This window comes from Saccostrea echinata, unplaced genomic scaffold (assembly GCF_033153115.1).
Source record: "Saccostrea echinata isolate AGI-Se365-2 ecotype Australia unplaced genomic scaffold, CSIRO_AGI_Sech_v1 ptg000014l, whole genome shotgun sequence".
NCBI lineage: Eukaryota > Metazoa > Mollusca > Bivalvia > Ostreida > Ostreidae > Saccostrea > Saccostrea echinata.
The window spans coordinates 1,062,681-1,077,305 of NW_026889763.1; the positions used below are offsets into that span (position 1 = coordinate 1,062,681).

A 14,625-nucleotide genomic window follows, 5' to 3' on the forward strand; every position below is an offset into this window, starting at 1 on the left:
ATCGTTGCTTAAACGGAGAAAAAAGGCTGTTTAAGGTCAAGATCTAGTAAATGAAAGGTGCCTACAGATTTTTCAAATTTGAGAAGGAAGTGTATCAATATTGCCCACAATCTCTCAGAAAATGGTTTTTCGTATCTTCATGACCTCTACTTTAAAATGATATTAAATTGAATATAGGAATCGGAGTTACTTTTGACATGATTTAAAATTGAATTCCATGAAAATGCTTCATTTTTTACATTATTCTATTACAGCCATAAAGTACGGGAAAATTAAGTTAAAATCAATTATGATGTCATAATGGATCTAGCTTCAAAAAGACGATCAAAACTCATTTACTAGATCTTGACCTAAGTCAACTTTGAAAGTTTTAATCACAAGTTGCACATCATGAAGTTTTAGGTTTAAAAATGTAAATCTGAATAATTCAGACATATATAAAGTAAAAAAAAAAAAAAAGTCATGAACATGTATTGTAGGTTGACTTTCTTTTTTTTTTTTTTCTCTCAAAAGTTGTTCTCTTTCAGGCCCGTAGGAAGCAATTTCAGTTTGGGGGGGGGCACAGCCAAACATTTTTCAGTTGACAGTTGAGGGGGCACTACCAAAAATTTTTTGACAAGCAAAAAAAAAAAAAAAAAAGAAAAAAAAAAAAGAAAAAAGAAAAAAAGAAAAAAAGGTCATCAGGCGGTTTTATTGAGGGGGCACAAGCTGATAGTATCTATGTTTACTATAGTAATCTATATATCGGCAAAATTATTGGGGGGGGCACGGCCCCCCCCGTGCCCCCCCCCGGTTCCTACGGCCATGTCTTTTTTCTAACGTTGTCCTGTATAGTGATTCAGGCAATAATTTCCAAATTTATCCGAGTGTTTTTTTCCTTGCGCATGCTTAGCACGTTGAAAAAATTTGAGAGGGGAAAACAAAAATGGCGGAAGAACAGGTAAGCCTTGCGCAAATTCATTTGAAAAAGTGTCTATGCATTTGAACTGTGGATGTCATTTTGACGTAAAAGTAAAAGATCGCGATTTTTAGCACCAAAGAGTTGTTTTTTGCTGAAAACATTATACCTTTATGAACACTGAAATGAATGATCTTCGTTGATATTTTTGGAACCCCCATTTCCAAAACAAATTGCCATTACTCTCCTGTTCAGGGCTGATGTCCGGTTATCAGACCTGTATTTACACACTTCGTATGATTTAACATAATATAGCTGGCTTTCATGGTTAACTCTTGCTGAATCAGGCAACATTTCACATTACGAATAAGAAGATATTGCCATTGACCTATAAATAATAAACTAAAAGTTCTAAATATATGGCAAGAAATTAGCCCCGACTTTCAAGTATGTTCATTTGTAACCCTGTTACAGAACTATTAATCCCGTTACAATGGTAACTAGCGTCCTTTCTCTAAGGCTGAAGAACCTAGACCACAGGCGATAATGTGAAGAAGCAAGGGTGTGAAAGCAACATACAATGGAGCAAGGCTGAAAGTGATTTAAGGAATTGTGACCTGTCTAGATTGTTGGGTATGCCAGGATATTAATGACAATTGGAAACGTGGGATAATTTGTAGGGCTGGGACGATACAACTTTTTCTATATCGATATGTATCACGATATTTGAGCCACAATACGATATGTATCACGATATGTTGACTTGGTTATAAAATGTCTTTTTTTGTATTGAAATGAACAAAACATTTCTCCACAAATAAGAATAATTTATTCAAAGAAGTTGTACCTGTTGTAAAAGAAGATAATTTTACACAAGTAGTGTTAATTATTATGTATTTCATATAATATTTAGCATATTTATATATATTTAACCCAAAATGTGAAGTAAACAAAGAAAAACATAAGTCAGAATTTTTTTGCGATATTTCTTCATACGTATCGATATGCGTATCATCCTCACATTGAATCGATATCTCGATATATCGTCCCAGCCCTAATAATTTGCATAAGGATGAAGTCTGTTATGCATAAATTATCCAACATTTCCAAATGTTGTTAATGTCCCTGGGATACCCAACGAATTAAATAGGGAAATATAGATAAAAAAATGCTATCTAATAGAATTAAAATACACGAAGCATTACATTTCATAGTCCCATCCACTGATGTCAGACATCGTTGAATGAATGTGCATTAGTCCGAATTTTCTCTTTGCACAGGCGTTGTCGTTAGAGCTCGCAGTGACAAGCGGCACTTTGTCTGTTTTTCTGCTCCAAATTATTTTTGGTTAATTATCTTACTTTACTTTACTTAACTGCTAAATTATGAATGGAGAAAAAAAAACATGATGAAACAATCTCTGTTATTGTGTTTAAGCTTTAGTACTAATAATCAACCAACTTCAACAGTTTTTGTTTTTTTTTTTTGACATTTGAAGTTATGAAATTTAATAATGATTATATCACTCTTACACATTGTATTAACAGGAGCTGTTACAGCTTGAACTGCTATGTAAACAGCTTTATGAGACAGCTGATGCAAATCTCCGCACAGAGGCAGAGAAGGCTCTAGTATCCTTTGCCAATGCTCCAGACTGTTTGAGCAAATGTCAACTTCTTTTGGAGAGAGGAAATGTAAGGAAACATTGCATTCAATGGAATTTTATATATTGAAAGTAATTTTCTATTTGATAACAAAATATGTCCAAGGTTGTATCCCTTGACTAGCATTGGTACAAAACTGTTGCATACATCATTTGATGCAGTAACCATGGTAACTAGAATTTTGAATATGCTGGGTTTTTTTCAGTCCCCATATGCACAACTTCTTGCAGCAACAACTTTGACAAAACTGGTGTCCCGGCCCAATGTTACCCTCCCTCTAGAACAAAGGATTGATATTCGTAAGTAGATGTTTCCAAAAATCTACATCATAAACACAGGCACTTGTTTCTGTAATAAATTTTTGACCCATAGTGTAATAATAACACAAGTCAAACTCAACCATGAAATTGTATGTGCTAATCCCGGGCAGAGAGCAAAATCAAAAAAATGAGTGAGTTTAAAAATTCAATTCCAGTGTTTAAGTATTGCAGTGAATAAATGAAATTTGTTTACCTCTCATTTTCCATTAAAGCACTACAACATTTTTATGATGTAATTTTAAAAACAGAATTTTAGCCAATCAAAATCTTTGCCTGGGATTAGCACATACCATTTCATGGTTGAGTTTGACTTTTCCACTTGGCGAGCAGAGTTTTGATGCTGTTTACGGGGATAAAAGAAAATAAAGACACGCATGTCATATATGGTTGTGTAGATAAATTATTGTAGAAGACATAGGTATAAACAGTTTGCCAGTGCATGTCCTCTGAATTTGTAAATGAGTACGATTCTGTGGGAGGGGGTACTCCGTGTAATACAGAGTTGGATACCTTGTGTTATTATTGTACTATGGGTCTAGAATTTATGTTACGGTTCCCTATTTATTCCCACTACTATGGGAAACACTTCTGTGGAAATACACAGTACAAATTAAACAATACTCCCTGTAACATATTGGAATATAAAACGACGAATAATATGTTTTATTAATTGTATGTTTATTTCATCATCAATTGTATAGTTACCATGTTCATCATTGAGACGAGGTCGGTAATTAGCGTTACCCCGAAATTCCTCGACATCTTACATTCCCAAGTCACGCTTTAACTGTTTACGATTGCTTTTGTTTATGTTTACGAAGTTCATCAGCACAAGTCCCAAATATACCAAACAGTATATTATCCGCGCCCTAAGGTGCGTGATTCCTTTCGTCGATCCGATCGGCATGGCAGCATATCAAAGCTTCTTTGCATATAACAAAGATGGCGGGTATTTTCACTTTGTCGTGACGTCACGACAATTGAGCCCGATGCCTATATAAGCCAGCGCAGATCGATCGACTAGTCAGTTTGTAAGTTGACTTTTACAGCTCACATCTCCAGAATATCTGGGAGTGAAAGTCAATGGATAACTCATATTGAAAAATAATTCATTTATGGGAGCTGATGAACTTTGGGCTAATATTTTATTTTTACTTTTAATAATTATATTGTTCTGTGGGAGAAAATTATTGGGAGGTGAAATAACTCTCCCATAACTATAAATTGTATTGTGAAGGGACTCCCAGTATTTTGGGAAATACTTTTATACTTTTTTTGTAAATTTATTTATAATTCCCTAAAACTTAATTCTCCCATTTGAAAATATTTTATTCCCATTTCTAATTGGGAGAGAAATAATATTTCTACGGGAGCAAGAAATAGGGACAATCGTTCAAAGAGATTATGCAAATTAAATACAACAAGCAATAATAAATTTTTATACATTTTAATCCTGACTTAGAGTTCTTTTGTCCAATATACAGACTTGGGAGACCCACAAGTTGCATAAGGGAGAAAACCCCTGAACGGCAACATTTATTACAGAAACAAGTGCCTGTGATCGTAAATCCTGAAGAAACTTGTGTAACAGTATTGTAAGATATCACTTCTGTTCGGACAAGATGGGACATTGTTCACAGATTATAGATGTATTTCTCTCATTCCAAAAAAAAATGTAAAACTGAAAAATGTCAGAAAACAGCATATCCTCTCTATACTGTAGAAGTACTTTTTCCCGTGTGGTATTATTTTACATTATGTATGTGGTCACAAATTGTCCCAGCGTACTTGAACTACATTTAAGGCATATTATGGCAATCAAAGAAATCCGTGTAATTTTCTACCTGAAGATTGCACAGAAATTGTGATTCTGCAAATTATAACCCCATGGAAAATCGTACATTTACAGTATTATGGAAACATAGATCATCTATTAGATGCTTAATTTGAGTGAGTCATCCGTACTTATTCCAACGAGAAAATGAATCTTGCCAGAGAGCTATGTTTTTGTGTTGCTTGAAACCAGGGCTGCATTCAAGATTGTTTGGGCTATGTAGGTCTACATAAAGCTACATTTTTGAACAATATAATTATTGCTACATACATGTAGCAGCTACATAGGGATACCAAGCATTCATTCATACAGCTAAACTAGCTGGCCTGCTATGACCTTGAATACAGCCCTGTTACCTGAATTTATTTTTATGAACTACATTCTGCTTAACCTCAAATGCCATTTTCATTTAATTGCCCAACTGCATAATAATCAATTAAATTTCATGGAAGCAAGTCCAAAATTGAAAAAGGCTACTTTAGAAACTTGACATTTCATCTAAAAAATAGTCTATGATGTTATAGAGTTGTACATCATGTACATATTGAAATAACTTTTTGTGATTTTTTGTTTTCAGGGAATTATGTTTTGGGGTATCTGGCATCACGTCCAAAGTTAGTGCACTATGTTTTACAAGCCCTTGTACAGGTTAGTTTTCCATCATAGTTGTATAACTTGATTATGTATGAAGACAAATACATACGTCTGTACTTGTATACATATCTTTGTCCTATTTAGGAGCTACAGTGTAATATACATTGTACAAAAGTTTAGTATGTTTGTTTTGTACTTTCTGAGATATGACATCATGATCACTGATTTAAAACAAGGATGCCATACATTCAGTGACTTGTATACTATGACAGTTGTCGGCTATAATCCTTGCAGTTAATTCTTGTACACAAGTAAATATTGACTCTAATCTTCTTTTTTTTTTAGCCAAGACTTTGTTTTTAGTGAGTCCTCTTTTATGTCAACTAAATGATTTTAACCCTGATTATTCATTTCAGATTTTCGTAGGTTTGTCCTGTATGTCTTGTTCAGCCTTGTATTTCTTGAATTATATTTTGTTCTACATTGATTTCAGCTCTTTGCTCGTATCACAAAGCTTGGGTGGTTTGACATTCAAGACAAAGATTATGTTTTTCGTAATGTCATCACAGACGTGACCAAGTTCATACAGGTATGATTTGAAATCATCTTAAAAAGTGAATGTTTAGAATCTGTTTAAAAAATTGTGCGTATAAAATAAATGTAGTTTTGTCTTGTTGTAATGCTGTATTATATGATTTAAAGTCTACAAAATCTTCACAGAAAATTTTGAGATTTTAGTATTTGTGACCATACAAACACAATTGCTTTATGAGAAGTCTAAATCTTAACACTGGTTCAATAGCTGACTCATTCCCTCTAAATATCTCACCTTCAATCAAACAATCAAAGCCATGTCATGTTTGCTTATTCACTCGAAGAAGGGGGAACTGATTATAAATGTTTTGATTTTACAAATTTAAAGCATTATTTTCGAGAATGCCTGGCTTAAAATATGGAAAATGGAATGTGATAAAGAGGTAAAGTGTGACCATACATAAAACTATTTACTTCCACTTTTTCCCACAATGTAGGCCTTCAACAAATACTAGGTGGTAGATTGTTTGAGTCGACTTCTTATAGTATATGTAACAGAGTTATGGTAGATCATAGCAGTGAAGATGTTTGATTTTACAGAGTGGATCTACTCAACATGTGATGATAGGGGTCCAACTTCTATCTCAACTGGTGTGTGAAATGAACCAAGTCAGTGAGGTAAGGGTCACAAGTCACGGGTCAACTGTGCAGAGAGGATTAAAAATATATACACAGTGTATAATTATTCATTTATTGACAGGAGAAAATGTTCTAGGGAAAAGTTATTAATACAGAAATTCTACATTGTACATTAGCATGACTTAGAGATTTATTTTTTAGTTTGATTTCCAAACACAATTTTGAAAAAAACAATATGAGTATTAGTAACACCTTGATAAAAGTATCTAGGGATCTGATTCTGTGAAAGTGTTTGATCACAAATTGTGAGAGGTTTTGATTCTCTGCAGGACGATGATGACAGTGAGGTAATATGGGGTGAATGTGTGTGTGTGTCTCTTTCATTTAGCATTATTTTATGTCTTAATATTACAAATAAAAGTCATGAGAACTTGTTTATTGTTGGATCAATTATTTTTGGAAAAAACATGTTGAAAATTGAAATATGGTCGAACTTCATTATCTCAAACTTGATGGAACCAAGTAAAATAGTTATGACATATCCAAGACTTCAAGATATCTTAAACAATAAATGGTTTGGGGCCTCCAATTCACTTCGATATATCCATGGTATTTGAGATATCAGTGTTTGAGATATTGAAGTTCAACTGTACAAAGAAAGCAAAAGAATTACATTGTAAAAGAGTGCTCTCTGTCAAAATGTCTCAAGAATACAGTTCACATTACATGTGCTTATGTTACAAGGAGTGATGATACCTGTAGTTCTATTGGACTGATAATTTTACATAATGCTCAGTTTTAAATTTTGGTTCAAACTCATTTTATTACAAAGGTTTGTTTAAATACAATGTTCAATTTACTTGGTAAGTTAAAGCATTTTAAGTGTACATATTGAATTTATTTTTTTTAAGTTGTAATAACTTGATTTTAGGGAGTGCTGCTGTTTGGCTAGCAAACACATTTCTGTAACATGGGGATTATGTAAAATTTCAGTCTTTCTAGAAGATTTGTTTTTTTCATTAATCAAAATAATCCATTCTTTTTCATGCTATAGTATTAAAATCACACTTTCATTAATTTTAATAAAAAAAAAAAACCCATCACCTAGACAATATTCACTCTTTTTTCCACTGTTTAGTTAAGACGATATGAAGGGGTGGGTGGGGGTAAATGCTAACTTTATTTATAGCATTATGTAAAATTATTGGTGCAGAAAGAAGGGTAATTGAAATGTTTAATGGATGTCCATTTCTAGGGAATAGAAGACTTTACTGATAAATTCATGTCCGAATTGTCATTTTAGGAATAAATAATTATCTTACAAAAAAAATTAAACTGAAGAAAAAAATTAGTAACACAGACTGTTTTAGATTGTTTTTCCCTTGTTTTCAGGCAGATTCCAGCAGGTCCTTGACCAAACACAGAAAAATTGCCTCGTCATTCCGAGATCTACAGCTGTTTGAAATATTCCAGTTATCTTGTGAACTGTTACAGACAGCAGCTGGGAATATAAAGAGTATGGACTTCTCTGACGATTCGCAGGTAATGCTGACATTTGATTCATTTTTACGTGGCAGGACTCTTAATTACTTCAAATGTATAAAATGGTCCCTTTGTTACTTTACACTTTATTCAATGTTCAGAAAACCTATGTATGTTGGCTATGTATGATTTAATATTTTGTTGTCTTTTAGCATGGATTGATTTCACATGCATTACGCTTGGCTCACAACTGTTTGACCTTTGACTTTATCGGCACCTCAACAGACGAGACAGCTGATGACCTTTGTACAGTTCAAATACCCACAGGCTGGAGATCTGGTAAGAATTTAAATTAAAGAAGAATTAAATTATTGATTGTAACTTTTAATGAAGTATTACATTTTATAAACCAAAAAAATAAGAATCGTATGCTTTGTTCTTTCTCGAAAGATACTGTAGATTTCATAGTAGCATTGTAAGGTTTTATAAACCATGTTAGGTAGAGAAAAGATATAGTGTTCCCCTGGATGGATCACACCTCACATTTAGGTGGTACACACAGTGTAGGTCATGATTTTGGTAAAGTGTCTCTGAAAAAGTGTACATCATTTTACTATACCAGGATTTTAATTAGCTTTAAATATGTTAAACCAACCAGTCTAGCTTGATAAATTACTGAGCCACATAAGGTAGATCAAGGTGGGAGTAAAATGTCTGAATGTCTGTCTTTTTAGCTTTCTTGGATGGGGCCACCATGGAGTTATTCTTCAGTCTGTATTCCAATCTTCCTCCATCTCTTTCTTCAATGGTAAGATTCCAGTAATGGTGACATATTTATTTATCAATTTCTCCTTGCTAGTTTGAAAGTTTTGATTACGATTCATGGGTTTCTTTGCGTAAGTTCAAAAATCAAACTTGAAATTGTGGCCAGTTCAACTTTAATTTGACATGTTACATAATGTTTTAATGATTGTATGAAAAATAGTCTTCTGAACAAAGTAATTATTCTGGAATTATCTTTGGAGTGTAAATATTTGATATTTTTCATTCCTAGTGTTACAGTAAGTTATCTAGGAATTATAATTTTTTGTTGTGGCTGAATCATTTGTAGACTAGATACATGTACATGTACTTCACACTGTCTTATGGTTGTTTTTTATTCTCTGTCCTTTAGGCCTTATCATGTCTTGTACAAATTGCATCCGTTAGACGGTCATTGTTCAACAATACAGAACGTGCCAAATTTCTCAATGAATTGGTGAGGGGTGTCCGCACCATTCTAGAGAGTCCACAGGTATGGCACAAAATTACAGGTTCTTGTAACAAAGCTGGAATTGGACCAATATTTGCTAACGTTTACCATATCTGTATGATAATATAAAGTCTTTATGTACATAGATTGAGTAATGTTTTAGATGGTAATTCCAGAGTTAATTTTTTATAACATTCTACAAAGACTTTAACTCCTCTACAGGTATAATTTCTGATTAGTAAGAAATGTTCGTTTTTATTTTGTATTCTAATTTTGAGTATCGTAGAGAATAATGTGTATGAAAAAAGAAATTGATCAGGAAGAGAGAATTTGATATACATGCATTTTATGTCAGCCACTGTTGCTTTTAGGCTTTCAAAACATACAGTTAAACTTTGGTATCTCAAACATGGATATCTCGAATACCATGGATATGTCAAAGTGATTCTGAAGTCCCAACTGCTTATTTCTCAAATATTTTACCCTGGATAACTCGAATCCTTGGTTATCTCGAACTATTTTCTTGGTCCTGTGAAGTTCGAGATAACAAGGTTTGACTGTACATATATATTTATTCTATGATTGTATGTATTTTAAAAATTGACTTTATAATTATAATTTCTTATTTGATGTTTTCTAGGGTTTATCAGATCCAAGCAACTATCATGAATTTTGTCGACTGTTGGCGAGACTTAAGACAAATTACCAATTGGGAGAACTTGTCAAGGTGGATAATTATCAAGAGCTGATCAAGCGTATTGCAGAGTTTACAGTCACAAGTCTCAGGGTAAGGAGTTTGTGTAATGTTTTTGCCCATGGTTTAAAAGTAGGTCACAATGACCTCATTTAGAAATTATATATGAATTTCACCCTTATCATATCTTGCACACTGTGAGAACAAAGATGAATTTGCCTTGTCAGGGGATCTGAAAACTAGAGATATATATACATGTATGTTACAGGTGGTAGAAACCAAATCACTTACCTTGTTTTTGAAATACTCTGTACTTAGTAATGATGTGAAAGAACCATTAGACTTATCTAATGTTGATGAGTGAATATTAAGTTCATTTACCTATGCATATACCTAGTTTTTGAATTTCACTGTACTTTATGCAGTCAATGACGTGAAAGAACCATTTTGTAAAGTTGTAAGTAACTGCAGTTTTAATGATGGTATTCTTCATCTTGTAGCAAATGTGGCAGTTTGCTCCCAACAGTGTTCACTATCTGCTGAGTCTATGGCAGAAGATGGTGGCCTCTATGCCATATGTAAAGGCCAACGAGCCACACTTACTAGAGACCTACACACCAGAAATCTTCAAAGCTTACACCATGTCTCGGCTCGAGTCAGTCACTGTGGTTATCAAGTAAGTTTAGCTTTGTAAATTTGAAACTTTCGATCTGAAATATATACCTGTTGTAAATGTTGAAAGTGTTTACTCCATACATGTATGCTTTATATTTACATGTATATGTAGGTATTTCAAGGCTATAGTTTGTCACTTTTCAGTTGGGTGTTCAGGTGTTGTACATACACCTATTTACATTATGTTGGTTGGAAAATATATATAAAGATGCAAAATGTAAAGCTTTAGGTTGAGTTTGATTATATACCCAACTCATTAATATTCCATGGAAAATTTGTCTGATTTAACAATTTATAAAAGTCAGATGTTGTGCTTTATATGGAATTGAGTGACACTGTACAACTGTTTTAGAGATGGATTAGAAGATCCTTTAGAGGACCAGGGGATGATAACACAACAGCTTGATCAGGTTAGCTAATGAGGAGTGATAGATGTAATTCATTAGAGAATTTTTGGAAAATGGCTGGGTTTCATTAGATACATGCACAGTAATTTCAGAAAGGTTGTATGGAATCACAGATTTAACATTTTAAATGATAGAAACATTTCTCTGTAGCTCTCCACCATTGGGAGGTGTGAATATGAGAAGACTTGTGGTCTTCTTGTTCAATTATTTGATGAGGCAGCACAGAGATACCAAGAGGCTATATCCTCAGGAACCCAAGTAGATATCACCGTACAAGAAGGTAAGGGTCATCACCATGGGGGTGTGTAATCAGGAGGTACAAAAAGTACAAAAAGGTAAGGTCATTACCATGGAAATGTATAATCACTAATCAGGGAGTACAGAAAAGGTCAGGTCATCACCTTGGTGATGTCTAAAGTCATTGTTCCAGGTGTGCTGTTTTTCTTTTCTTTTTTTTTTTTTTGTTTAATGCTGAGCCTTTTTGAACAGTTCTACAGGTCATATGGTAGATTTACATTTACATGTATGGGAGTGTTTTTCTGCAAAACCCAGTCAATTTTCATCAAAACAGTGATACATTTTGTGATTTCTTAATTCACAGGTATGTATTTCATCTACACTTTTCAGTTTGAAATAGATGAACAGAGGTTTTTTACTTTCCTTTGTAGGTCGTTTATCTTGGTTAGTGTACATAATCGGAGCTGTGATAGGTGGACGGATTTCATTTGCCAGTACTGATGAACATGATGCAATGGATGGGGAGCTAGCTTGTAGGTAAGGGGAGATAACTCATCAAAACGCAGTCTCACAGGAATAACTAGTGAAGTTTGAGTACATATAATGATGATATAAATATAAGACACATATATAGCTGAACTTTGATATCTCCAATACCATGGATATCTCATAGTCAGCTGGAAGTCTCAACTACTTTTTCTTTGTGTATTTTAACCTCAGTATCTTAAATGCCTTGATATCATGAAGTTTTTAGCTCACCTGAGCCGAAGGCTTAATTGAGCTTTTCTGATCGAAATTTGTCCGTTGTCTGTCGTTGGCGTTGTCGTCGGCGTCGTTGTAAACTTTTCACAATTTCATCTTCTTCTCCACAACCACTGGGCCAATTTCAACCAAACTTGCCACAAAGCATCCATTGGTGAAGGGGATTCAAGTTTGTTCAAATGAAGGGCCACGCCCTCTTTCAAGGGGAGATAATAGAGAATTGGTGAAAAATAAATAGCATCTTTTAAAAATCTTCTTCTCAAGAACCACAGGGCCAGGAAAGATGAAACTCATGTGGAAGCATCCTCAGGTAGTGTAGATTCAAGTTTGTTCAAACCATGACCCCCGGGGATAGGGCGGGGCCACAATGGAGGATCAAAGTTTTACATAGAAATATATAGGAAAAACCTTTAAAAATCTTCTTCTCAAGAACAGCAAAGCCATGATGAGTCATATTTATATGGAAGCATCGTCAGATAGTGTAGATTCAAGTTTGTTCAAATCATGACCCCCGGGGGTAGGGCCGGGCCACAATGGAGGATCAAAGTTTTACATAGCAATATATAGGAAGTATCTTTAAAAATCTTCTTCTCAAGAACAGCAAAGCCATGATGAGTCATATTTATATGGAAGCATCCTCAGGTAGTGTAGATTCAAGTTTGTTCAAATCATGACCTCCGGGGGTAGGGCCGGGCCACAATGGAGGATCAAAGTTTTACATAGCAATATATAGGAAAAATCTTTAAAAATCTTCTTCTCAAGAACAGCAAAGCTATGATGAGTCATATTTATATGGAAGCATCCTCAGGTAGTGTAGATTCAAGTTTGTTCAAATCATGACCTCCGGGGGTAGGGCCGGGCCACAATGGAGGATCAAAGTTTTACATAGCAATATATAGGAAAAATCTTTAAAAATCTTCTTCTCAAGAACAGCAAAGCCTTGATGAGTCATATTTATTTGGAAGCATCGTCAGGTAATGTAGATTCAAGCTTGTTCAAATCATGACCCCCGGGGGGTAGGGTGGGGCCACAATGGAGGATCAAAGTCTTAAATAGAAATATATAGGAAAATATCTTCTTCTGAAGAACTGCAAAGCCATGATAAGTCATTTTGATATGGAAGCATCCTCAGATAGTGTAAATTCAATTTTGTTCAAATCATGACCTCCAGGGGTAGGGTGGGGCCCAATGGGGGATTGAAAATTTTACATAGGAACATATAGGAAAATATCTTCTTCTCAAGAACTGAAAATCATGTTTAGTCATTTTGATATGGAAGCATCCTCAGGTAGTGTAAATTCAATTTTGTTCAAATGATGACCCCCGGGGCAGTAGCGGATCCAGGAAATTCGTAACGGGGGGGGGGGGGGGGGTTAGATGCAGTGGGTCTGGGGGCTGCATTGAAGCCCCCAGTGGGTCTAGAGCAAGGCCTTGGTAGGGATCTGGGAAGCTGACAAATTTTTACAAAGAAGAGATGTTTTTTTCCTTGATTTTAGGATAATGAACATATAAGTTCAATCTACATGAAAAAAATTCAAAAGGGGGGAACATGCCCAGCGCGCTGGCCCTGGATCCGTCTTTGCGGGGGTAGGATGGGACCCAATGGGGGATCGAAAGTTTTACATAAGAACATATAGAAAAAAATATTCTCAAGAACAGAAAAGCTATGTTTAGTCATATTGATATTGAAACATCCTCAGATAGTCTAGATTCAAGTTTGTTCAAATGATGACCCATGGGATAGGGAGGAGCCACAATGGGGGATCAAATTTTTACAAAGGAATATATGGGAAATTTTTTTTTTAAAGCTTTTCAAGTACAACATAGCCATTTGTTAAATTGACATGGAAGGTAATTTAAAATTCAAGCCCCCCCCCCCCCCCCCAATCTTTTCAATACTGAACTGATTTGTGCTTTTGCCTAACCAATGTGCTCAGGTGAGCAATGTGGCCCATGGGCCTCTTGTTTCTTGGTCCCACCGAGTTCAAGATAATGAGGTTTGACTGTAATTATAATACACATGTACATGTAGATGGGGACAACTAGGGGCATTTTTTACTAACCTGTTTGTTGAATGAGAAATGTATTGTATTCTTGGATTTTTAGCTCACCTCAACGAAGTTGGGGGAGCTTATGTAATACCCTCGGCATCGGCGTCGGTGTCGGCGTCAGCGTCCCAGGTTAAGGTTTTTGGAGCAGTTTTCTTTTCAAGTACCGTATTTGGCCGAATATAATACGCATTGGTGTAAAATACGCACCCCCCTTTTTGAGCCTGAAACTGGGGGAAAAAACGCAGTTCGGTTGTATTATACGCAGCAGAAAATTTTACCAAGCGGTGTTCTGAACTTCTGAAAATCGCGGTAATTTGCTATGAAAATCGGCGCGAAGATAAAGTGCCGAAAATTTACAGAACACGATATTTTATTCAAATGCGTTTTTATTTCGTAATCTTGACTTTCCATATCGCGGCAATCTGGAGAAATTATTTATTTTTAACAAAGCACGAGATAATGTTGCATTAAAGTATTAACAGAGTTTATTATTAATTTTTTTAGCATACGGTGATATTGAAATTATACGTCGCCGTATACTATTCTTTGTAGAAATAATTTTATTTCAACAAAGCACGAGAT

The 14,625-nt window shown here is 34.7% G+C and overlaps 1 protein-coding gene across 1 annotated transcript in view; it reads left to right on the forward strand.

Moving 5' to 3' along the window:
• The first annotated feature begins 900 nt into the window (after positions 1–900).
• Positions 901–14,625, forward strand: part of LOC133186610 (exportin-7-like) — a 28,171-nt gene continuing 14,446 nt past the window's right edge. Inside the window, exons 1-15 of the mRNA XM_061321839.1 lie at positions 901–940; positions 2,446–2,592; positions 2,768–2,861; positions 5,294–5,364; positions 5,804–5,899; positions 6,445–6,522; positions 7,876–8,025; positions 8,178–8,304; positions 8,700–8,773; positions 9,140–9,259; positions 9,858–10,004; positions 10,412–10,587; positions 10,939–10,996; positions 11,144–11,273; positions 11,662–11,767. Coding sequence (XP_061177823.1) covers positions 926–940; positions 2,446–2,592; positions 2,768–2,861; positions 5,294–5,364; positions 5,804–5,899; positions 6,445–6,522; positions 7,876–8,025; positions 8,178–8,304; positions 8,700–8,773; positions 9,140–9,259; positions 9,858–10,004; positions 10,412–10,587; positions 10,939–10,996; positions 11,144–11,273; positions 11,662–11,767 — 1,589 coding nt within the window. The 5' untranslated portion in view covers positions 901–925. The remainder of the gene's footprint in view (positions 941–2,445; positions 2,593–2,767; positions 2,862–5,293; positions 5,365–5,803; positions 5,900–6,444; positions 6,523–7,875; positions 8,026–8,177; positions 8,305–8,699; positions 8,774–9,139; positions 9,260–9,857; positions 10,005–10,411; positions 10,588–10,938; positions 10,997–11,143; positions 11,274–11,661; positions 11,768–14,625) is intronic.